The sequence below is a fragment of the Gadus macrocephalus genome, chromosome 6 (assembly GCF_031168955.1).
Source record: "Gadus macrocephalus chromosome 6, ASM3116895v1".
In the NCBI taxonomy this organism is placed as follows: Eukaryota; Metazoa; Chordata; class Actinopteri; order Gadiformes; family Gadidae; genus Gadus; species Gadus macrocephalus.
In genome coordinates this window covers 4,289,313-4,315,214 of record NC_082387.1, presented here as the reverse complement: position 1 = coordinate 4,315,214, position 25,902 = coordinate 4,289,313, and the positions used below count along the sequence as shown (strand labels likewise).

The 25,902-nt window shown below is 42.7% G+C and overlaps 1 protein-coding gene and 1 long non-coding RNA gene across 6 annotated transcripts in view; one reads left to right on the top strand and one right to left on the bottom strand.

Annotated features, from left to right (window-relative positions):
- LOC132458772 (uncharacterized) overlaps positions 1 to 18,731 on the bottom strand; it is a 214,362-nt gene extending 195,631 nt beyond the window's left edge. The window contains exon 1 of the long non-coding RNA XR_009525948.1: positions 18,327 to 18,731. This is a non-coding gene — a long non-coding RNA (uncharacterized LOC132458772). The remainder of the gene's footprint in view (positions 1 to 18,326) is intronic.
- Positions 1 to 25,902, top strand: part of LOC132458726 (protein PALS2-like) — a 70,075-nt gene that overhangs the window by 25,080 nt on the left and 19,093 nt on the right. For 2 of the 5 annotated variants that reach the window (XR_009525930.1, XM_060052996.1), the window contains exons 2-8: positions 16,354 to 16,464; positions 16,939 to 17,091; positions 20,295 to 20,444; positions 20,663 to 20,890; positions 21,572 to 21,703; positions 23,228 to 23,324; positions 24,847 to 24,918. Coding sequence is in view for 4 of the 5 variants with exons in the window: in XM_060052996.1 (XP_059908979.1) it covers positions 16,360 to 16,464; positions 16,939 to 17,091; positions 20,295 to 20,444; positions 20,663 to 20,890; positions 21,572 to 21,703; positions 23,228 to 23,324; positions 24,847 to 24,918 (937 nt within the window). In the remaining variant the exon portion in view is untranslated. Of the gene's footprint in view, positions 1 to 16,347; positions 16,465 to 16,938; positions 17,092 to 19,387; positions 19,970 to 20,294; positions 20,445 to 20,662; positions 20,891 to 21,571; positions 21,704 to 23,227; positions 23,325 to 24,846; positions 24,919 to 25,902 lie in introns of those variants that run through there. The other 3 variants (XM_060052997.1, XM_060052995.1, XM_060052998.1) reach the window with 3 other exon arrangements.

Sequence of the window (25,902 nt, the reverse complement as noted above, 5' to 3'; positions counted from 1 at the left end):
GCAGTCATTGCACATGACTACCACATACACATGAATTTGTTTAGCTTCAACACCTTTACAGCAAAACCAAAGACAGCAGGATGGAGGACTTGTTGATAGATACTTATTTGTGAGCACATGACAGTAAACTTGAACTGAATGGATCCAGGAGACTTTTGCGCATTAATTAAGAGCTTCTGCCGGTTGCCATCAGATTACTTTGTTTGGCAAATTTGCAGGGAGCAAGCAGAGTTGTGGATTTCCATGGCAACAGGCCATGAATTATATTTCATTTGGGAACTTTCTCTAGGTATATTGGTGTTCTGAGACAAATGGCTCAATGGGCCAGGTCACAGTTGAATAATTTGGAGCCAATATGCCACAAAAAAAGATACTTACAGCATGGGCATCAGACCTATTTGGTCTGGACCGTTTCCGCTGGGGACTTTCATCGCTCAGAATGACAGTAGAGTCAGTATCAGAGTCCTTTTGACTTACAGCTGGTGTCGACTGGCCAACAGCTGGTGCCTCAGAAACAAAACCTGCATAGCAATATTTTACGTAAAGTTTGACAACCATTTTCATCCAAACAGGTAAACGAGCACCTCCAAGGTCTCCTAAAAACAACCCAAAGAGAAAGAGAACCCTAGGACATACAGGTCGCATCATCTGTTCTACCCATGTCCTATTTAGATAATTAACATTATTAATGCAGAGTATATCCTGCTGTGTCCCCACTGCCAATTATCAACATGGAAAAAGAATTCAATAGCATCTCTATCAGCCTGAAAAAATGGTTAGAAAAGAACCCAAAAAACAACATGACATTGATTAGACAATACAAACCTTGAGAGACACCATCAATGGATAGCTCATAAACACCAGTATTTGCACCAATCACTTCTCCAAACACCTCCTGGTCAACTTCAGTTTTGGAGTCATCAAAGAGCTTTGCATTAGGCAATTGGCTGAGGGAGATGCCAAACTTCTGGAATGCTATGGGGAATACAAACATAATGAGCACATTTTCTTCAAAGCATGTACCATTTAGGTCATTGACTTAAGGCAACAGCATTAGTTATGAGTTAGTGTTAGTTTCTATGCCATGAGTTAGTTTCTATGCCATGTGAAAAGCTGTTAAAAGCTATATATTTGAGTATTAATGTTAATAAACAGACAAACTCACTACTACACTGGTCATATTGCATTAAGGAATACTGAATATCAGTTCATTAAGTTGATTTACAGACCAGACAAAATCATCATGTTTTTAGCTCTTGATTTTAACATAGGCTTCAGTGCAAATTTAACTTATCTGTAGAGGAATCTACTCTACCTGTAGAGGAATCTACACATAAGTGCAAGTTTAGGTTTACAATGTGATTTTATAACTGCAAATTTTACTGCGTACCCTAGATGTTAGGACTATACTATAACCCTGTAGATGTTAGGACTATACTTTAAACCTGTAGAATATACAGGGTTATAGTATAGTCCTAACATCTACAGTGTAGATGTTAGGACTATTCTATAACCCTGTAGCCGGTAGATGTTAGGACTATACTTTAACCCTGTAGCGTAGATGGTAGGACTATACTACAACCCTGTAGCCTATAGATGTTAGGACTATACTATAACCCTGTAGATGGTAGGACTATACTATAACCCTGTAGCCTATAGATGTTGGGACTATACGATAACCCTGTAGCCTGTAGATGTTAGGACTATACTGTAACCCTGTAGCCTAGATGGTAGGACTATACAATAACCTTGTATTTAGGGCTGGGCGATATTGACCAAAAGTCATATCTCGATATCTTCAAGCAGAATATCGATATAAGATAAATATCGATAATTGTTGACGCAATAACATGCCGCGCTCCAACTCATCTTTCTACATAGGTGGCGTCGCTGTACTCTCATATCCAGCCTGCCCTCGTCGCTGTGCTCATTAACCTGCCTTGCTGATGGGGGGGGGGAGGGTGGAGTTACTGTGGAGCTCCCGTTATTACTATAGAGGGATAATCAGTCTACGTCACTCCCCGCTCTACGTCACTACCCGCTCTATGCGCATGTCGTTTGCAGAAAGAGCAACAAGAGCCGCAATCATGTCTTGTTGTGCGGTTGGTTGCACAAACCCTTTTAATAAGACTGATTATCCCATTTATTGTACTTCTTGCTTGCCAACATAATAAAACAATTCAAATACTTTAAAGGTCCCATGGCATGAAAATGTCACTTTATGAGGTATTCTAACATAAATATGAGTTCCCCTAGCCTGCCTTTAGTTCCCCAATGGCTAAAACGTTCGGTGTGAAACGAACACTAAGTGTTGTGCTCGCCTTTGGAAAAAACGGTCGCTCAAGCGCGCTGAGTTGGAACGTGGTCCCATATGTCGTCATAAAGGATCTAAGCTCCTCCCCTTTTCTCTGCCTTGCCCGGCCAGAGAATTTCAGTCTACTTCAGAATGATGTGGAAGTGGAAGAACCAGAGACGCCGGAGAACCCGACAAAGTTGTTTGTGATTCATAATATCGTCTGTAGGCGCACACTAGGGGTGTGCACGGTAACAAGTGTACACGTGTAACCGGTTAGTAAATCACAACCGTTTAGGAAAAATCTGTAAGCGAAAACCGACAAAAATGAAAAAAATAATCACTGCGCCATTGTTTCAATGGGAGTCGCGCCGGTCCATACTTTCAACATAAAGTTTACATATTTATAATTCGAAATTCGTCCCAGCCTTTATACCACAGATACTCTAGGGCAGGGCTATTCAATTAGTTTTGAATGGGGGCCGGTTGCTGGAAATTATCCAGAATGAGGGGCCAGAAAAAAATGCCTAAAATTGATGAGCATCACATCGATAGCTACAGATACTGTAAAACACTACAACGACATAGGAGTGCATATATTTTCTTTATTTTATCAAAATAGAGACCAACAGCTTATCAAAAACATGATGATAATGAGAGAAATGGCATTTGTTTGATTTAGCAAGAGCAGTGAAATCGGGAGTATATGACGTCATGGCAATATGCATACAGTGGTGCAGGTGCTCGACAGTGAGGGATGCACGATTACTAGAGAATGCAGATTCGTACTTGTAAGTTGATCCAAACATAGTGAGGACAAAAAGTGCAAGACGCCTTGAATTAGGGAATTTCTGGTGGCTGACTTCACAAGTCCAGAACTTTTCTGAACCTGCCAGCTGTAATGACTGTCGCAGGTCAGCTGGTGACTGAATGTCAATGAGTTCCAGTTGTAAACCCGTCTCGTTTAATGACACAACCAGCTCCTGTGCTTTCACTGCAAACTCCCCCACAACGTCCACACAGAAGGGGTCGTTCACAAATCTCATCACTTCAGTGGGCTTGGGATACTTAAATTTTCACTCCTCGTTGCAAAGTTGGTTTTCAATGCATTTATCAATCCTGTCATTGCCTCAGTGGTTTGTAGACCTGCAGTGCACAATGCTGGGAAAATAAGCATTTTTCCAGAACATAGATCAGCAGAAAAAAGTGCCAACCTTTTTTTGAAAAGTCTGGAGTCCCTCCACAAGTTGCGCGACTGTTTTATCTCTGCCCTGCAGCTCCGTATTGAGTAGGTTCAGGTGGTGAAAGACGTCGCTCAAAAATCAAACGGCTGCGTGAAACTCTGCATTTTCCATTAGACACAGAAAAGTGTGAGCTTTTTTTCTGCTTTGAATTACGGGGAAACATCAGGATCTCTTCCTTAAGTTTGCAAAATCATTTCAACGCATTCCCTGGCGGAAAGGCGGTGCTGTAAGCTAGACGTAGAACGAATGAAGGTAATAATTGCCATGACAGTCCATGGTCTCTTTTAACTCACCATTTAGTTTTGCACACAGGAGGCTTTGGTGGATAAGACAAAGCAGCGATCTCTGCTGTGGCGCCACATCTGCCAACCTAGCGGACAGTCCCCGTGTCCTGCCCGACATCGCCGGCGCACCGTCCGTAACCAGCATATTGATACGCTCCAACCCCAACTGGTTCTCTCTGAAGAATGAAATTACTTTTTCGAAAAGTATCTCACCCGTCATGTGTCCATCCAGTGGAATTAATCCAAGTAGACCCTCACAAAAGCACTCGCCATCAAAAAATCGAACATAGAGGCACAGCTGTGCTACATCGCTGCTGTCGGCTGATTCATCAACATCTAGCGACATCACCTCCGCTTTTATGAGTTTGTCCAAAAGAGTCTCAAAAACATCCGATGCAAGGGTCTCTACTCGCCTTGATGTTGACGTGTCAGAGATGGGAATTTTCTTGATTGAATCAATCACGCTGTTTCAGGTTTTCTCATCTGTAACCTCCTCGATCGATGCAAGCATAAGGTCTCATTCAAATGCATACGGTCGGCATTTGACGGTCTCAGAATCTGTAAACGGCCTTTTCTTTTGGCCTAATGTCCAGGCGACTCGTAGTGATGCTGATGTTGCTCTCTCTTGTTCTGAACAAGGGTTAGGGTTCTGCGTCTCTATTCATAGCATGGAGTTAGCCCCAAAATCTTCTGGCGGCGAGCATCAGAGCCCAGTGGGAAAGTGGTGTCGAAATTAGCATGATTTATCTTAAAATGCCTTCTCAGTTCTTTACACACCAATATACACTCGCTGCAGAGTAAACACACAGGCTTCCCAGTGGCAAATCCAAACAAATACTTCTGTGTCCATTCGCTATTGAATTGTCGGTTTTCTGAGTATACTTTTCGCTTTTTCCGAGTAGAAAGCGACATTGTGTTGATTCAACCAGGCAGAACGATCATCAAAACAACATTAGGCGCGAACTTCGAAGCGGAGCGCGCCAAGCAGTTGAGAGGAGCAATGCAAAAGCTCACGAAGAAGAGTGGGAGCGTGCGGGGAGGATTGTTGTGGCCGCACGCCTTGCGGAGCAAGTCTACGCTGTGCTGCGCGGAGATGAGAGAGGGCAGCTCATATCGGCTCACATAAGGCCAGCAGTTTAAAAAAATATGTATCTTTTTTTTTTTTGCAGTTTAAATTTTTTATTTATTTTTTTTCACTAAAAGGGCCAGTAAATATTCCTCCGCGGGCCGGGTCCGAATAGCCCTGCTCTAGGGTCTATCATATAACCGCGTCGTCTGATTACAGATTAATAAATTTTTCACAATTGACCAGCTCTCGTTTTGAAGAATAATCACCGCGCCATTCGTTTCAATGGGAATCGCGACGCTATGCTTTCAACATAAAGTGTACATATTTATAATTTGAAATTCGTCCGACCTTTATACCACAGATTAGGGCCCGACCGATATTGATTTTTGAGTACCGATGCCGATTATTTTCAGAGAAAAATTACGATTACGATTTAATCGCCCGAAAAAAAAAAAAAAAAAAAAAAAGCCTATAAAACGTAGTTTTTGATACCTTAAATATACTTTAAACACTTTTGACGAATATGTGAATTGAATGCAGAACCTTTGAGTGTTTTAGAATACATTTACAGTCAAAAATGAGTAATGTAAAATGTAAAATAAATAAATAAACTCCCAATGTGCTGCGCTCGTGAGCAGTGACTAACACGTGCGTGCTGAGCAGTATGGTCTCACCGTTAGAGTCTACAGTATAACAAATTAACATGGCCTGGGACCTAAAGAAAAACAGGCACAACATGCTCAAACAACGCGTCTTGTGTACATTGGTGAGGTGAGCGCGCAGCTGCCTGAGCGAGCATGCTTTCATGTTGTACGGTAAAATTCAATCTCCTCTTTTTTACTCCAGCTAAAGTTGTTAGTTAGCAAGGCGAGTAGGAGCGCAATCTGCAGGATACTAAGCGCAATAACATTTCTAAAAAAATAAATAAAAAAAAATCGGTTGTAATCGGCGTCTTTTTGGCAGATGTCGATTATTTTCAAAAAGGCTATAATCGGCCGATTAAATCGGCAGGCCGATGAATCGGTCGGGCCCTACCACAGATACTATAGGGCAGGGCTATTCAACCTCCTTAACAAGTGGGCCAAAAAGGAAAACCGCTGGTGGTTCATGGGCCACACATACAAAACTTATGTCAATTAATCGCTACAAATAAATCGTACTTAAAGCAGTGTTAACTTAATAGATATAGTGCTAAATGGAATAAACTTGTAAGACGCATTCCTTTCTTTTTCACTTTTAATTGCATCTTTATAACAATTCTTGATCTTACATATTTTGGACACATATTTTTAATAGCAATTTTTATTCAAACATATTTTTTGACACATTTATAATAGCAATATAATAACAATAACAATATTTTGGACACATTTTTATGATTCAAACATATTTTTTGACACATTTATAATAACAATATAATAACAATATTTTTGACACATTTTTATGATTCAACAATGTTGTTGGAATTATCACAAAACAGAACTACTGTACATATGACACATTTTGAGCCTGTTATATTCAGTGAGAGAAATTGCACTGCCTTGATTTTGCTATTTCAGCATAGTTTGGTTCATACGTTGCAAGACCAATCCCGAGACACTCATGCAACTACTCATTGCTCATGGAGCAACGTGCCCTTGTTTTGATGGCATTCATGTGTGAAAAGCTAGACTCACAAGTATAGGTTGAGCCAAACATTGTCAGAATAAGTGATGCTACTTTCCTGATTGTGGGGTACTGATACTGGCTAACATGGTTACACCAAAAGTCAGCTACACCCTCAGACTGCAAGTGCTGTTTTAAAGCAAAGCAAGACTGCACATCAACCAGTTCCATCTGAAATGTGCCTTCATCAATACAGCAGGGCTCCAGAGTGCGCCTAATTTGGGCGCACATGCGCCTAGAATTCGGGGTAGTGCGACCAAATATTTTATTTGGGCGCACCGGTATGACTGAAAATGTATCTGGTATGATTATTATTTATTTTTTTACAGAGCAGTCTATTCATAATATTGTAATAACCACGGAAGAGGCAGTGAATGAAGTATTGATTAGACAGCGATTTATTAGACACCTAATAAACCGTTGGAACACGCAAGACCGGTAACAATAGAAACGCCGGGATACAAACCCGCGAAGCCCAATCCAGGGGCCTGTACTACGAAGCTCGATTAGAGTGTTAGCGAGGTATGTTGAGCTGAAAGCCTGGGTTAGCTGTACCATGAAAGTCGATCTCTTTAAGCGTCGCTGTATCACCATGGTGACTTACGCTCGCAACCAAACCTGGTCGGGAGCAGCTTTTCAGCGAGTCTACCCGGAGATCGGCTACTTATATCGGCGTGCGCAGCTTCCTAGCCCCTCCTCCGATAATGGCGTCACCATTTGTGGGTGTGGGCGCACCAGTGCACCCAAGGAAAAAGTTAGTCTGGAGCCCTGTACAGGATAATACCTCTTTACTTTTATACAGAAGTCTGCATCAGGCTTGATGGAAAATGGGTCACGAGCAAACTGCAATACCTCAATGGGAATGCTGAAGCCTTGGAATCTCTCAGTGAAGTTCTCTGTCAATTTTGTCATGCAGTCTGTCATGACAGGCGTTATTTCTCCCCGTGGCGATGTGCTCATGAATGCACGAAGTTGTGGGAAGTGCAGCAGTTTTTTTTGATCAGGTCTGTTTTGAAGATCGATAGCTTGGTCTTGAAGGCACAAAGTCTCTCAACCAGATCAGCGATCGACTTTCCCCGCCCCTGCAGTTCGAGATTCAAAGTGTTCATGTGTCCAAAAATGTCACACAGAAAGTAGACTTCTGCCATAAACCGTTCATCCAACATGCCCTCCAATAGGTTTGCTGCTCGTTTGTGTTTACATGTGCGAAGGAAATGCACAATCTTCTGGCGGAGCTCACAGAAACGATCCAAAACTTTTCCCTTGCTCAGCCATCTCACGTCGTTATGTACGAGCAAGTCAGTGTGATCGGCGAACGTGTCCGCAAGCAGCTGACGAAACAGGCGATGTTGTAGGCTGGAGGTTGAGCGGATGAAATTCACAATGCTCATGACGGTGTCCATGGTGTTTTTCAAATCACCACTGAGTTTAGCACACAGCACCGATTGATGAATAATGCAGTGCAAATACTGCATATGCGGGGCTATGGCTGATAGCCGCGCCACCAGCCCCTGAACTCTGCCGATCATAGCCGGAGCGCCATCAGTAACCAACAGGCACACCTTTTGTAAATCCAGTTCATGTTCATTAAAAAATGACACTATCTTTTGAAAAATCACTTCACCTGTAGTGTGTCCCTCCAGCGGAATAAGCCCAAGAAGTTCTTCCCGAAATCTCACTCCATCGAAAAACCTCACGTAAATGCAAAGCTGCGCCATGTCGGTACAATCCGTTGATTCGTCCACAGCAATCGATATATATTCCGCTTTTCGAACATTTTCAAAAAGCTTCCCCGACACATCTTTTGCCAGTAATTCCACTCTGCGGAGAATTGATGTGTCTGAAAGAGGCACTCTTTTAATGGCTGAAGTGACGCTCTCTTTTACTTTTTGGTCAATAACCACTTCATCAATGACAGCAAGCATGCAGTCTTTAACGGTGTCCGCGTCGGTAAAGGGCCTCTTCTGTCTGGTAAGAGTCCAGGCTACACGCAGGGATGCTATCATGGCTCTCTGTTGTTCCGTGCAAAACTGACCAAGAGCCATTTGACTCCGTTCAAACGATGCTTGCAGCACCTGTAATTTCTTTCTCCGTTCCTCCGAGCCCGCAGGATAACTGGAAGCAAACGAGCCGTGATTTGAGTGGTAGTGCCTCTTCACATTGTATTCCTTAATCACGGAAATGGCTTCGTTGCACACTAAACACAACGGTTTACTACTTGCGGCGGATGGCAAAGTAAATAAATATTTTTCAGTCAATTCGCTTTTGAATTGGCGATTTTCACCATCAACCTTCCTTAGCCTAGCTACAGTGAGTTTCTCCGTGGTCTGCAAGCATAAAATGCAATGTGACCTTGACTGAGCCGTTGGCAGGTGCAGACAGAGCGGATGTAATCCTGTTGCCGTATAATTCTTTATATAATTCTTTCAGAACAATACATTATTTCTATTAAATATATAATTTATACCTTTTAATATATATATATTTTTCATTCATTCTATCTATTTTAATAAGTGTGTTCACATAAGTCTAAATACGTATTTATTTGTTTTTCCTTCAGTTGCGTTGCCTCCAGCACAACAATATATGTATTAGAGCCCTTATCCAATCAGATAATTTCCCTGCGCTGTCTCTGAAAAAAAAAAAAAAAAAGATTCTCTTCAAAATCCTGAGAGAATACCCTCGCTGTTGACGCTAATGGGGACTAGGGCCTCGTGGTAAAAGTCACGGCCCGCGTGTGTAATACACGGTGTAATATGATTCATATTTATTTATTTTTTATAAAAAAAAAAATGTACAGGCAACATCTTGCGGGCCAGATAAAAAGTAAGATGGGCCGTATTCGGCCCGCGGGCCGCTAGTTGAATAGGCCTGCTATAGGGTCTATAGCATATAACTGCGTTTTCTAATTACAGTTTAATGTAACAGTAAGCTGACAAAATCGCAACTGCAAATTAACCGCACAGAGATAACCATGGTAACCGGTCAAACAAATTTTCCTTTTGCCATCATTCCACACGCGCATCCGCCGCGTTGATAAACGAATAATCCCCCTATAGCCTACCAGTACCTACCTACCGTTTGGATTTATTGTTACTATTCCTACCGTTCGGAATTGAATGATGGTTGAATAAACCCAGGACTAGACACTGCCGGACATTACAATATAATATTGTGGCGACTCCTATGGGGTCGCGCAGGGGATTCTGGGTATCCGGGTTGCCTGTTGACCAAAGGGGCTTTGTCGTCCTTTTGGTAGTTGTTTGGATAAGTGGGGTTAAAGGGTTTGGGGTCTTTATTGGTTGTGTGTAGATGTGTGTTGTTTAATGTTGGCATGTTTCGTTGCCACCAGCGTCACCGACAGTGACGTGTTTGTTTATTGGGTGCGCTGTTTTCCATGTTTGATGTGGGTCGTGAATAAACGCAGTCTGTAGTAGGGCTTTGACTCCGAACTTCGTGATTCGAATATCAAAAAATAAATCAAAATTCGACCGAATATTAGGCAGCCATTAATATCCGAACCTGTTATGGGCAGGCCAAGAGGAAGAGACGTCGGAGAACCCGACGCAGTCTACTCATAATATTGTAAGGACCACGGAATAGGCAGTGAATGAAGTATTGATTAGACAGCGATTTATTAGAAACCTAATAAACCGTTGGAACACGCAAGACCAGTAACCATAGCAACGCCAGTAAACAAACCTTGCAAAACCCAATCCAGGGCTGAATCCGAATACTCATACTTATAGTATGCATTTTGTAGTACGCCACAAATATAGCGCGTCCGAATGCTCAGTACGCATTGTGTAGTACGGAAAACGTTTCCGAATGCATACTACCGCCACAGTATACAACGGTAGGTCACTACGCTATCCCACACAATGCAACCGGAGTCTGGTAACGAACGAAGAAGAGAGACCCGACCGACACTACCAACAGCGGCTTAGAAAGACGTCGTAGAAAGCGAAGCGGCGAAGAAAAGAGACATTGAAAAGAGACATTAAAAAGAGTAAAAAGGTAAAGTAAGTAATTAAGTAAAAAGAGACATTTTCAATTTAATAGCAATGATGACAAGACGGAAAACAGGTAACTTATCAAGGTAATTTTGCCGGCATCTGCCATTTGCCAGTGGTGATGCTCTAAACTTAATTTCGTTGATTAACTCTGTTGAACAAGGACGATAAAGAAATCGAATCTAATCTAATCTATTCTTAGGGGAGATACGTCATCTCCAAACATCCGGTGGAGTTTCGGCGGTTTTGGGAAGCGTTCAGAGGCGTTCTACGCATAGCTGTAGACCAGGGATGGGCAACTTTCATGATAAAGAGGGCCACATTTTTCATCATAACCATCGGAGGGCCACATGACTGCACACTTCAACTAAACGTGAGCTGAGAGAAGCTACACAATTTTGAATTTGGTAGATATGATTTCCTGTATTCTGGTGCATTTTGGGGATGGCCACTACCACTAAAAAATCATCCAGAATCATAACCTATGTACGGTATGTTAATTGAACCATCATACATTCATTTCATGTTTTCCATGCTCAAACAGCCACATGAATGGTCAGTATTTTTATCAGTGCAAAGGGCTCACATACATCATCAATCAATGAAGTCAAAAAACTGAAAAACAGTGGCCCAACATTAAGTGCAACAACTCAATGAACTCAAACCCAACAAGCAGTTGTAGTAGTTGTAGTGGCGACTTAAGTGGAAATCTTTAATGACTGATTAAAGATTGCTTCTAAGCAAACTAGACGCATGGGTTTGCCTTCGAATTCTATGAATTCTTCTCATCTTTCTTGACCGAGTTTTCTGTAACTCGATCAATTATTATTATTCTTTTTTTATTTATTTTTTTTATTTTATTTTTTTTATTATGTGCGGGCCTGACTGAGTGAGGATGCGGGCCGCACTGAGTGAGGATGTGGGCCGCCAGTTGCCCATCCCTGCTGTAGACCGTACCACACTGTCAAGTGTAGTACGGTCAAGTAGTAGACACTGAACAGAAATAGTATGTACTAAGTATTCGGATTCAGCTCAGGTCTTACTGAAGGCATTTATTGGTCAAAATATTATTAATAAATATTCGAATATATTCAAATATTAATATTAATAAACAAACGAACTTCGAATATGATTTTTGGGCAAAAGTCTGTAGTCGTGTGGTGTATGGGGCACGGAACTGCATAATTGGTTGAACCTGGGCTCCCGTCTCATCCTTCCCGTGCTGCTTGCCACATTGGTGTCAGAAGTGGGATGGAGTTGCCGCTAAAGGTGGGGGATGTGTGGCGACCACAGGTGTGAACACTCATTCAGATGCGCAAGGGATTCTGGGGGGATTCATTTATTCGACGCCATCTTGTTTTTAAGACAAGTAGATTGGCGAGCGCATGCGTGTTGTTCACTCTGTGTTCGCCGTCCGCCAATCTACCTATCGAGTCAGTCTTAAAGACCAAGGTGGTGTTGACGGGTGTACTACTGATGCACAAAACGTCATTTTTAATAAACAATCTGTACACTTACAAGTTATCAATGCCTCGTTGCATTAAAGGTTGTATCAGCGATTCTGGTTGCCACGACTTCCGTTGGGAGATTCCAAACAAACAGAGCCAGCTAGCCCCTCCCTCCCGTGTTTCGAAAATGATCATGGACGTGCATTTTCATGAACGTGCATGAAAATGCAACAGGAATTTGTAGCAACCACTTCGCGTGCACGAGGGCGAAACACCACAACACCCACCCCTTGTCTGTTATTGGTTGAAACACTGTTTATTTTGATTTTGAGGTGTTTGTCAGGGTTGAGGGTGCAGGCAGGCAGGTGAAGACCCAGATGCAGACGGTTAGGGGAAAACTGCACTTTATTTCCGCCAAAAGGCTAAGGCAAGGAGCAAGGGAACACAGGTAACTACAGAGAACACGCAGGACCAACAAACCACAATGACAGCACGAGGAACAAAGGAAAGACAAGGGCTTAAGTAACAAACAAGACACGCAACGAGGAACAGCTGAGACACATTAGGGGAGGGAGCAGTAATCAACACAGGAGGGAAACACAGGGAAACACACCAAAACACGACACAGACCATGACAGTGTTGGTAGTACCATTTGTTTATGCGTGCGCTGTCTAGGCTGCCTAGGGAGATGCGTTTTTTACAGGCTGCTAATGGGACGGGCAGCTAGCGGATCGTGAGGAAAAAGCAGATGAATGTGATACTTGTATGTTTCAATCAGAATCGCTGATACAACCTTTAAGACCCTTATTATACTACCAAAGAATTGTCGGGCTACTTCTAGCCTTGTAAGTGATTTTAAATAGCGTTTTAGTTTTTACCATGAGACATGCCCCTATCGTTCCAAGTTTATAGCGTTTTGGTAGAATTTAGCCTCAACTTAAGAATGTGCTTTTTTGCTCCCAAACGAACATTCCAACTCGTTATCATACCAAACATATCCCTGGGCCCAGTTTCCCGAAAGCATCGTTAGCCTAAGTGGATCGTGAAGTGCGTCGTACGAGCATCGTACAGTTTTCGCATCGTTGGTAACGAACGTCGTGAAAACGATCGTAGCTAACGAGTGCTCCAGGGTACTCATAGAACGCTAAGAGCATCGTTACCCAACTATAGAGTGAACTCATTTTTGCATGCGGGTGTCTTCATTCATAAAAAATGAAAACATTCGGGAGTATGCAATAATACAAATTATTCTAAAGAGGTCGAACGGGGGATTTGACCCCCTCGGTTTTACACAGGAAACTTGTGATAAGAAGGTGAAATCGCCGGGCGTACCAAGCTGCGAACGAACCGGCTCGGCAGTGTAGAAAGACCTATAGCCAGGGTTCGAGTTCGGTGGGAGCCAGTGGGAGCCAGTGGGAGCTGAGCTCCTATTGAGAGAGGTCTGGCTCCCATGAAAGCAGCAAACTCAAATAACTCTGGGGGTCTCTGATATACAGCATCATAATATTGTAATTACAAATAAAGCTATTTTCCCTTCCACATGCAGAGTTATATTGACGTTAAGTGGGATAAGAGAACGCCGGTCATTATCGGGAAAATAAGCCCAGAAAGGGCGAACCGGACGACGACGCGAAACGGAGGTGCTTCGACCTAATGAGCGGCTACTTGCCAAACGAAAAAATAACTTCACAAGGTGTTTTTTTTTTTTTTACAATTTATTTCTTACCAACTTACCATACGTAGCGTTGATCAGCAGAGAAATAGTTAGCCAAAGACGTTGACGTCGCTTAGCAACCGAAAAAGCTGGCGTTTTTGTGAAGGGCCCATGCAATCCACGGCATTGAGGAGAGCCGTGTCATAATAGCCCATATTTACGTCCTGTATCCCCCGTCCCCGTCCCCGTCCCCGTCAAAATTCAGCGCAAGGCCGGTACGGTCTCCCACCACCGTCAACAACTTTAAGAGACCCCCACAGAGATGGAATCATAACTCGAACCCTGCCTATAGCCTACTTCATCCTGCCCAACAATATGGGCTGGATCTAGGCCAAGCTCTCCTAATCGGGTCAGCAATAGCCGCGTTCGAATGATAATGTATGAATGGAACGTTGCATTTTTAATGTCTACAAATCTTCTATACTAGAGAGCCAATCAATGCAACCTTATGCGGAATCAGATAAATTCGTCTCTCTTGCTGCACAAACCTATAGCCTATGTTTAAAAAATCAGCACATTAAGATAAATGTAGATTATTTCAGGGGGGGAAATGCGGCTTGCCGTGAATAAATGTATGCACAGTGCGTTCAGAATTAGGACTGATACTGTATGTCGGCCTAGGCCTAATCAATTGTGTTTTAATATCTTAGCATTCTTACTATTGCAATCTATTCTTTCGTCGGCTACACTGCTGTTGGCCTTGATGGGGAGATATTTTAACCCTTTTTAACCCCATTTTCCTGCGACATTCCTGCGTCTCCCCCTGCGTCATAGCCCGTTTCAGCACCATGTCAGTGGACAGATACAATCCTACGAACGTCGTGAGTGCAGCGAATGCGCGTTCATGTTAAGAGGAGTTTCGGGAAACGCTCCTGTTACGACCCCTCCTGTGGTGTCCAGGGGGAAGAGGGGGGGGCAACAATTAATATTAAACCGGGTGTTTAAAGAACGGAAGAGAGTAGCAGGTTTTAAACCATTATACCATTTATTGACCATAAATGAGTCCTATGTTCAGACGGAAACAAACAATAACACTATCCCTCCACTGAGAGGCAATGCCACGACGAAGAGCACCACGTAGCTCTGACTCGCGACCGACAGCGACCCCAACTCTGTTCGCCTATCTGGCCCACTGGCCCCGTCTGCTTTCATCCCTGCAGCTTTATAGCAATCCACCTGATTGCTGAGGGGCTGCAGGTGTGTCTGACCAGTCCGATGGGGAGGGTGGTACCTGGAACAGCAAACAAGACAGCAGAGGAAAAACACACACGTAACAGCTCCAAAGAAATTAACGATCGTGAGAATGATCGTACGAGATCCATCGCTATCGGGAAACTGGGGCCGGATTCCTCCTTTAAGCAGGACTTTCCGTCAAAGTTATTTGTTATATATATAATGTAATATATTATATATGCGGACGTGCTAATCAGGACCCTTGGCAGTGAGGTCATCATCTTTTTGAACAGATTTTTAGAACATTAACATTCTTGCCCGTGTGGGGGCTTGGGTAAAGGGGGGTGTCATGAATATTTGGCCTGTTAAGCCCTTTGAGACTGTAATGGTGATTAAGGGCTATACAAATAAAATCGAATTGAATTGAACAGATAAGTGAACTTAAAATATTCAATTTTCAGCTGAATATTAGCCCCCCTTTTGAATGCAATTATCAAATTACTTGACCAAAAATTAACAGAAAAGTGGAATTTGAGGGTGGAACCCCGTCGACTCCCATTTATGCTGCACTCACATTCGAGCGCCCTCGCTTGGATGTGTTACCGCAACCAGTACAGAAACAGGAAGTTACCAGAGTTTGCCGGTTCTCTTCCTTTTAGACATTCTCTGGCAGCAACATGTTCTGCTTCCTGTGAGATAAAATAACTCCATACCAGCAGGTGGCGTTAGTCAGAATCCGTCTATAAGGGACATCGGCTGACCTTAGGTCTGCAGATTTATGCAAACTAGCATTCAGTCAGTTGGTAGCAGACTGGATATTTCACTGTGTTGTGGAGGTGTTTGTTCTGACCCAAGTAGTAGACATTATGATGCTGGCAAATAGCGTGTAGGGCTCAGGTAAGATCGTTGTAGCCCATCTTGTTTGTGTCACGCTTCAAATAATCACATATCTCAAAACAGTTTCTGAAAATGTTTGCAGATTCTTGTAGCCAGATGATTGGTGGAAGGAACAAAAACCTGAATGGTATGAAATGGGTATGAAATGTAATGTTCATACCCATTCATTGTGGTTTGGTGGTTGAGTTGTCACCAAGCTGGCTTTTCCCCTGGGCGCGCTATTGGCTGGTTTAACACAATGACCACAGGGAAGCGGCGGCAAGCAGCCAATCGCGTACAGATTTAGATAAACTAGGCCCGTTGATCACGCCTCTTGTGCTGTAGGAAATTACGGGAGCTAGCCGAGACCAACGTGCAATCTACGATTGAACTTGGTCTGGCAATAGCCAGACTAGTTATTTGTAGCATGATGAGAAATTCCTGCACTGATGCAGTTTTCTGCTTTCACAGAATTAAATGCCCTGTTTCAGCTGCCATTGTCTGATACAGAATATAGTTGTTGTTGTTGTCTCATGTCCAGATGTGTTTGTGTGTTCTCCTCCTGCCATGCAGCAGGTGATGGAGAACCTCAAAGGGCTGCCCTCGGGCACTGCAGCGCAGGATATGGACCTCATCTTCCTCACGGGGATCATGGAGAGCCCCATCGTCCGCTCTCTGGCCAAGGTGGTTGATATGTACCACACTGGCTCTCCCATTTAACCTCCATACGCAACATTTCATTCATACCTTTTTGCACTAGCCTTCCCCACCTAACTCCCACCTTATTCTTCATGTTTTACCTCTGTTTTTCTTTTATTCCTAGTCTGTCTTACATAGTTTTGATAGGGCAATATGTAAGGCGTCTTAGAGTACCATACTAAGCGCTATATAAATTTCATTTATTATTATTATTATTATTATTATTATTATTATTATCATTTGACTCACAACTAATAGGATCCTTGGAAATAGCTGTAATTGTCACCGGCAGTTCTAGGTCAGAAGAGACCTACACACTACAGTACTGTTTTTATTATGAAACTGCACTGGATCGTAATGAATGTATATCTTTTTTAATTTTAGTCGGCTTTTGCTTTCTTGGTTTTCAAAAAAATAGTTCTTCAGGTCAAGGTGTGAACAATTTGTGTCTGTGTTAAGGCCCATGAGCGTCTTGAGGTAATACAGCTGACTGCGGTGGGGGAGAACAACATGGAGTTGGTGACGGACATCCTGGAGTCCCTCCACAGCGCAGAGGGGGGCGACGTGGCAGCCGCTGAGCTCACCAGAATCCTGGAGGAGCCCCACTTCCAGGTAGAACAGCTTAGCAAACCCTGTTATGCATTGAGCTCTAAACCCTATTGGGACCTTCATTTATATTCTTCATTTTCTTTTTCTTTTCTCATGGGCCCTCATCGTATCGGCTTATGTTCAGTGTTGGGAAAGTTCACTTTCAACGTGAACTAGTTCAAAGTAGGGATCGACCGATATATCGGTCGGCCGATATTATCGGCCGATATTTGCAGTTTTTACGTGTATCGGTATCGGCCGATACGCGGCTGATTTTCGCCGATTTTTTTTTTTCTTCTTTTTTTTTTTTTTTTTTTTTTACTTGTTCTACCTCACCTGTTTTTAATATTTGTTAAATATTGTTCATCTACTTGTTCTTACTTGTTCTACTTCACCTGTTTTTACTATTTGTTAAATATTTTTTTTTATATTGAAGTTCAATAAATGTTCCTTTAAAAAAAATAAAAATAAAAAATAAAAAAAAAACATCGGCTCAAGAAAATCGGTATCGGCGTATCGGCTAAGGCTGATGAAAAAATATCGGTATCGTATCGGCCCTAAGAAATCGGTATCGGTCGATCCCTAGTTCAAAGTTCAGTTCACAAATTTTTAAATGAACTAGTTCAGTTAAACGTTCATAATTCAATATTTTGAACTAATAAATGAACTAGTTCATAGTTCTTTTTTTTAATATGTTGCTGTGAGCTATTATTTTATTTCCGGTATTTTGAACATTGAACCCCCTTTCTGGTTTGTCTAGGATGAAATAGAGTGGTTGAATCAAGTATCGTAGCAAAATACAGTTTCTATCGTGTTTTATTGCACATTTAGCACATTTTGTAAATCCCATTGATTTCTGTCGGAAGACTAATTGCTCGTTGGCCGGAAACGAAAGAGGGGGGTGTTCACGTTTGGTTGTAGTCTTTTCGCTCGGTTCTAGGCCTACTGTTGGGACGGAGAACCAGGGGAAAAGACTACAACCAAACGTAAACAGCCCCCCTTTCCGTTTCCGGCCAACAAGCAATGATTCTAGGAGGTATTCTTGTCCGCTGATCGAGTCAGAGAGCTAACGTTATGGATTGTACATATTTATAATTTAAAATTCGTCCCAGCCTTTATACCACATATACTCTAGGGTCTATAGCATATAACCGCTCTGTCTGATTACAGTTTAATTCATTTTTCACAATTTACAAGCTCTCGTTTTGAAGAATAATCACCGCGCCATTCGTTTAAATGGGAATCGCGACGGTCTTTACTTTCAACATAAAGTGTACATATTTATAATTTGAAATTCGTCCCAGCCTTTATACCACAGATACTATAGGGTCTATAGCATATAACCACGTTTTCTGATTACAGTTTAATGTAACAGTAAGCTGACAACACCGCAACTGCAAATGAACCACACAGAGATAACCATGGCAACCGGTCAAACAAATTTTCTTTTGGCGATCATTCTGCGCACGCATCCGCCGTGTTGATAAACAAATAATCCCCCTATTGAACAAAGTTAAACCGAGTGAGCGTGCCGTTCACAGACACCAGAATGAACGAGTTCACAGTAACGTTCATCAGGCAGTAATACAGTACGTTCAGTTCACGTTTGCCGAAAATATGAACGAGTTCATGAACTATCGTTCAATGAACGCGTTCAGGCACAACACTGTATTTGCCAATATGAAAACTTTAGAAATTGTGTCGATTTATAATTGCAACAACCTCTTTAAAAATTGTCTATTATGCTGGTTGAACCTCTAAAATAAATGATTTTATGTGCACACATCCACATAAACACTCCCAACACTAACAGTTTTAAATTATGTTCTGTGGGAAGGTTAGTGCTGCTCCCCATACTACAGGTCATTAGTCCCTTTAGTTCATGGTTTTACTGTGATGTTGCTGTGGCCCCGAAGCATTGCTGCAGAGCGAGCAGTAAATCACCAGGAGCTGTTCCAGCCCCAAGATACCATATATATTGAATAACGGCCAATATATCAATCTTTTTTGGACGACCGGCGGATATATCTATTGGTATTTATTAACTCACTAATATCGGTATTGGCCATAACCCCTTAAAACCCAGTATCTGTGTGACTCTCCTCTTTTTAACCCAGTATCTGTGGGGCTCCCCATTTTAAACCCAGTATATGTGGGGCTCTCCTTTTTTAAACCCAGTATCGGTGGGACTCTCCTTTTTTAAACCCAGTATCTGTGGGGCTCTCCTTTTTAAACCCAGTATCTGTGGGGCTCTCCTTTTTAAACCCAGTGTTTGTGGGGCTCTGCATTTCAAACCAGGCAGTATCTGTGGGGCTCTCCTTTTTTTTAATCCAGTATACGTGGGGCTCTCCTTTTTAAACCCAGTATCTGAGGGTCTCTACTTTTACCCACGTTTTTGGGACACATAGCACGTCAAAGCGTCCCGTCCCTGATCCGTCCGGCCGCTTCCCCACATTAGATGCAGATTTGGTTCTGTGACTTCCTTTTCTGCCGGCTTGTCAGCGGATCTTAAATGATCCCCCCCATTCCGCATTTACACAGAACGCACAAATAAAGGCGCACCGTCCTGCCTTGAAGGGCAGCATAAGAAGTGCTTTAGATTAACTAATAAACAGATCTGTGGGTCGGATCAGGCTGGACTGGGCCATTGGGACGTTTAGCTGTCCTCACTTTGTCTTTCCCTCTACAACTTGCCCTGTCAAGCAATAAGAGGCTGGTGTGTGGGAGGAGGGGGTGGGTCTGGAAGTGGGAGGAGCTTCATTTTGACCCAATAGCAGGCTCTGAACCGTGTGGGTAAATTTAGTGAAGATGGGGAGGGGAAGGTCATCTAGTGTTTCCGTAAATGCTTAGATTGTGTGATGCATTTTGCAATGTCAGACTAATTCTGTGCTCTGCTCCTGAGGTAAGAACACCGATCCTTCTGTATATTTATGACACATCATTGTTAGACATGCTCAAAGATTTATTGTATATTTGTGCGGAGGCAATTATGCATTTAATGATACATAAATATATTTGTGTTCAGGAATTATTATTGTTATTTCATTGAAATGTTATGTTGGTTAGAACAATGTGATTTTATTGAAGGGGTCAGAAATATAATCATTCTTCAGTGGTCTTCCTTATGGCGTTAATTCGAGAGATGAGCAGCAGTCATGTTTTTGTTCCTAATTGCTATTGATTCTCATTCTCCATGGTCTCTAACCCTTTTGAGTAATCTGTGCCAGTGTTTAATCGAGACTCATGACAACGTGGCTGCTAAGTCCTACGAGATGTCTCCAACCCCGGGCAGCAGCAGAGTCTCCCTGAGCAGCTCGCTGGTGCCCCCCGACTCCGTCAGGATGATCGGTATCCAGAAGAGGGCTGGGGAACCACTGGTCAGTCTGCCAGCAAAACCACAGCTATGTAATGTGTGGGACCATGCATTAGAGACTTCCATTAACCTGTAAATGCACATTCTATGTGTGGCTGGGCCTTGTTAAGGAGGAAAATGTGAATAATGGTTTGCCCCATTTCCACCTCATGAAACAGACATCCACTGGAGGTGATTAATGAAGTGCAGAAGTTAAACGATTATGACCCCTCCCCCTCCTAGGGTGTGACGTTCCGCGTGGAGGGGGGCGCGGCGGTGATCAGGCGGATCCTGCACGGCAGTGCCATCGCCAGGCAGGGCCTTCTGCATGTGGGCGACGTCATCCTGGAGGTTGATGGCCACGCGATGGGCGGAGACCCCAAGGAGCTGCAGGAGCTGCTGAAGGACTGCAGCGGCACCGTGACCCTCAAAGTGCTGCCCAGCTACCGGGAGCCCCCTGCCCCCCCACAGGTCCCTGTTGAACTCTAATGTGTCAGAGGGGCTCTTCACCCTGCAGTGATTCACTCTAAATGGACACCTTGTGACTTTCCTCTCCCCAATGTGCTCCTGTTTATAAACATGGCCTTCTGTTTGGGAGTTGACTCGCTGCCATAACATGCCGGCATCAAGAGTGAGCCCCTGCGTGTGCCAATGGGGTCCTACCTGTCAGGGTGCTGGGTGGTGGAGTGGTGGTGGTGCTTATTCAGACGTCCAGTGACTGTAACTGAGCCCAGCAGAGGGCCTATTAATAACGCCTCACAGGCCATCTGGGGCATGGTGGAGCAGGGGCAGGAGCAGTGTGGGGAGGGGGGTGGTTTACATACATATACATACATCCATACATACGTGTGTGTGTGTATATGTTTGGCCAACAAATTGAAGAGGGGCGTTTGTTCGTATGTATATATGTGTGTGTGTGTGTGTGTGTGTGTGTGTGTATATATGTATATATATAGATATAGATATAGATATAGATATAGATATAGATAGATATAGATATATACACACACACACACACACACACACACACACACACACACACACACACATCCCTCGCTGTCCTGTTTAAAAAGGTCTACATTAAATTCCAAGTTTTTACATTCAGGAATTCATTGTAACTTTTTCAATGTTAACTGTGCCATCACACTTCAGGTGTTTCTGAAGCCACACTTCAAATATAACCCGGCCACGGACAACCTCATCCCCTGCAGGGAAGTGGGGCTGGCATTCTCCAGGGGGGACGTTCTTCACGTGGTCAACAAGGAAGACCCCAACTGGTGGCAGGTGAGCAGGCAGAAGACCATGTGTTGCTCTATCTATCTTATTTATACTGTGTCTTAAACTGTCCTTCCAAGCAAGATATGAGCTTTCTCTCCTTAACTGTTTAAGCAGTTCATTCTTTAACCATATCCATGTATGTTAGAGAGTGAATATGCAACTGATCCTGTAATATGACACTCACCGACTGGCTGCCACTTACTACTGCTCGCTTGAACTAGTATTTCTCTTCTCGTAGTGGATTTCTCTTCTCACAGTCGAGCAAAAGCTAATGCAAATGGAAACTTAAAGATCACATGGTCTGCAAGTGTTATACTCTTGAGAAGCAGTCATGTGTTACATAGGAATGGGCAATGTCAACATTTTACCAAAGCCATTATCGATTCTGAATATCTTAAGTTTTAATTAAGGGTTCCTCAGTCTAAGAAAAAAATCTGAAAAGCCTGCCTGTGTGGAGCTAATGTCTTTATAACATAGTGTAATCACCCTACAGACATGCTGCTGGTTGAGAATAGGGATGCACAAATTACAAGTTCAAGTACCTCAGGGTCTTGTTCGCGGGTGAGGGGACGATGGTGCGTGAGATTGGCCAGAGAATCGTAGCAGCGGGGGCTGTATTTTGCTCACTTTAGTGCATCATTGTGACGAAAAGGGAGCTGAGCTTGAAGGCAAAGCTCTCGATCTAACGGTCGATGTTTGTTCCTATCATCACCTATGGTCATGAAGGATGGGAGGATTGAAAAAACAAGATTGCGGGAACAAGCAGCCGTAATGGGTTTTCTCAGGAGGGTGTCTGGCGTCTCCCTTAGGGATAGGGTGAGAAGCTCAGCCAGTCGTGAGGAACTTGGATTAGAACCGCTGCTCCTCTGCATAGAAAGGAGTCAGTTGAGGTGGTTTATCTGGTAAGGGTGCCAAATGGGCGGCTCCCTAGGGAGGTGTTCCAGGCACTACCAGTGGGGTGGAGACATCGCGGAAGACCCAGGAATAGGTGGAGAGATTATATCTCTACACAGGCCTGGGAACACCTCGGGATCCCCCCGTCAGAGCTGGTCAATGTGGCCCTGGGAAAGGGAAGTCTGGGGTCCCCTGCTAGAGCTGCCGCCCCCGCGACCCGACCCAAGATAAGCTGTAGAAGATAAGGATGAGGATGAAGATTCACTGGGGAAAATTGCAAACGTGACGTAGGCCTATTTTGTTGTAATATTGAGCAAACGATGGCTCTATAGAGAGGTTGCTGCTGCCCGTCAGCTTGGCTTGGAAGCCTTTCTATGAACAGGATAAGCTGCTATTGTGATGTGTGATGTGTCAAACTTGGTAAGCAACCAAATTCTGTTAATGTCAAAACCCCCTGCATAACGTTGTGCTTAATGCAGTAGTTTTGTCATTGAGACGAATGTGACATGGTAGATTATCCCATGAATATTCTTAAACCATACTTGACATTTAGGTGATGGGTGTGAAATGTTCAACCATAGGATATATTTCCAGCTCTAATCTCTTCCATCTCTATAATAACCTCTCTCCTCACAGGCAACCAACCTGGTGGTTGGAGATACTGGTCTGATCCCTAGTCAGTTCCTGGAGGAGAAGAGGAAGGCGTTTGTGAGGAGAGACTGGGACAGCTCCGGTGGGTGCTGCTTTATACCAGCCTTCCTGCCGTCTTTTACACATGCCAAATCGACTGCTCATGCTTCATTGTGTAAAGGTCCTGATATACTTCAATCAAGAATGGTGTTTTCACACAGACAAAACAGCCGGTGTGTGACCAAAACAAAGTTCTGTATTGTGCTTCTAACACTGCACAGTGCTCTGTCTAAATATTTATAATTTTTCACACAAACCCTCAGCATGCAATTGGTCAACAACACCATGTGAAAAATGTCAATATTTGCTATGTGTAAATAATTGTTATCTTTAGAATATGGACTATTACGTCCCACTGTTCCTTTCCAAGCAAGACTTTCTGAGATTATGGGTATCGTGTAATGTACATGATGTGATGCTGGTAGGCAGATCCATACATATCACAATGACTTTGTTGTTCCCTGTTTAAACTGTAGTGTTCGGCAGATGTTCCACAGCCTTTGCAACCAAGTAAATTAAAAATTAGTTGGATGTATATCAGGGCCTTGAATGGGCAGTTCAACCATTTAACACATTAAGTCACCCGTTGGGGTGGAAAGAATTTTTTAATAATATGCAGCATTCCAATATAATCTGTGATTTATGTAGTTCGTATAATTTAGAAAAAACACCAGCACCATTTGCAGATGGCCCCAACCAACAGCAAACTAGCAGGTAACTTGGTGAGGTGAGTCTCAATACATACAAGGAGCACTGGGCTCCCACAGCATGGTGGCTCTCTTTTCAGTTCGCTGTTAGTTTGCTTCAGGGCCTGGGCTGCTCAGGTCTAGAGACTTGTCCAAAGGAAATGGCATTTTCTGGAAACAACATGTAGCCAAAATACTTTCCCCTTCTGCCAACCGACAACGTAGCAGAGTAATGCAAAACAGTAGTTATTGTCATACTTATTGTAAACTCAATCTAATTACACAGATGATGTTGGAAAGTTGCACGAAATTATTTAAAAGCTCTTTCCCACTGCATCAAAGAAGCCTTATGTGTTAAATAGGGGAACTGCTTTTACAAATATATAATTAGTAATTCTGCCAATTGGCATGGGTGATCCTGCCTACAATGTAAACTATAGCACTTTGGTCTTGGTGATAAGAGTCCTTGCAATATGATTAACTGTTCCTCAGTCTCCGTACGTACAAAGTATACTAGACTGTACTATATGATATTGATAATGTCATATGATATTGGGGTAACACTTACAATAAGGGTACATTACCTAACCATAAATTAACATTAGTTAATGCATTTATATGCACTATTATATAGCATTAGCATAGGTATTGGGGTCAGGGTGGGGGTAAGGATTATTAAATATTGTATAAATAAACACTATTACCTAGTGAACATTAACATCATTATCCAATGATTACTACACCAATAGTTGACTGTGTCACAGATATTGGTAATGGTAAAGAGAAGGGTGATATGACTGACCGGTCCATTAACAGGTCAGATAAAAGGTGTGTCTGGAGCCTGATTCACTTGGTTGATTCAGTTTTTTTTCCTGCTAGGCATGCTCTGTGGAACAATGACGGGAAAGAAAAAGAAGAAAAAAATGATGTATCTTACCTCAAAGAATGCAGGTGTGCCATCAATGCTTTTTACTATTTGGAAACACAATATTTTAGAGTTACCTTTTTATGGATAAGCAGTAGGGCTGTAACGATATACCAACTCACGATTCGGTTTATATCACGATTTTTGACCCATGGTTCGATTCATCCCACGATTTTTTTAAATTTAAAAAGCATTTTCTTTAAACAACACTTATATAACCATCAACTTAATGTAACTTTTAATAACAAATAATTTGGAACACTGAACAGATTTGAACAGAAAGAATACTGTTAAAGTAGGCCTATAAATGAAATAACCAAAGATTGCAGTTGGAGGATGCTTGCAGGTAGGCAAAAACCCTCAACTAGTTTTGTGGATTAGGCTTACGTATTTGAAAATATTAATATCAAATAAATTATAGTAATTTGAATAGTTTGGTAGCACTAACCAGCGTTCCCGCTAGAAAAAACGGTGCCGGTGTTCTGCCAATTTCTGCTCCCTTGTCAGATTTTGCTACCGTAGCGCTATAGTACCATATAGCGGAGTCTATCAAATCATGCTACCCATCAGAAAAGGCTACCTTACGTCACAAGCGCGACGTAAGGCATGTGTGATCTGTCGAACAATCGCCTCTATCAAATAATGCTCCCACTGCATAATCACATTATTTTAAACCACAACTCACCCTATGTACACTGTAAGAATATGGGGAGCATATTTTGATGCTTGTTTATAACGTCTTTATTTAAGATAGCAGGGATAAAGTAGCCTATGTGGATAGACCAATTGCCTCTATCAAAAACTGCTCCCACTGCAGAATCACATTATTTTAAACCACTCCTCCCCCTATGTACACAGTATGAATATGGGGAGCATATTTTGATGCTTGTTTATAACGTCTTTATCGAAGATTTCAGGAGTACCGTATGTGGATAGACCAATCGCCTCTATCAAATAATGCTCCCACTGCAGAATCACGTTATTTTACACCACTACTCACCCTATGTACA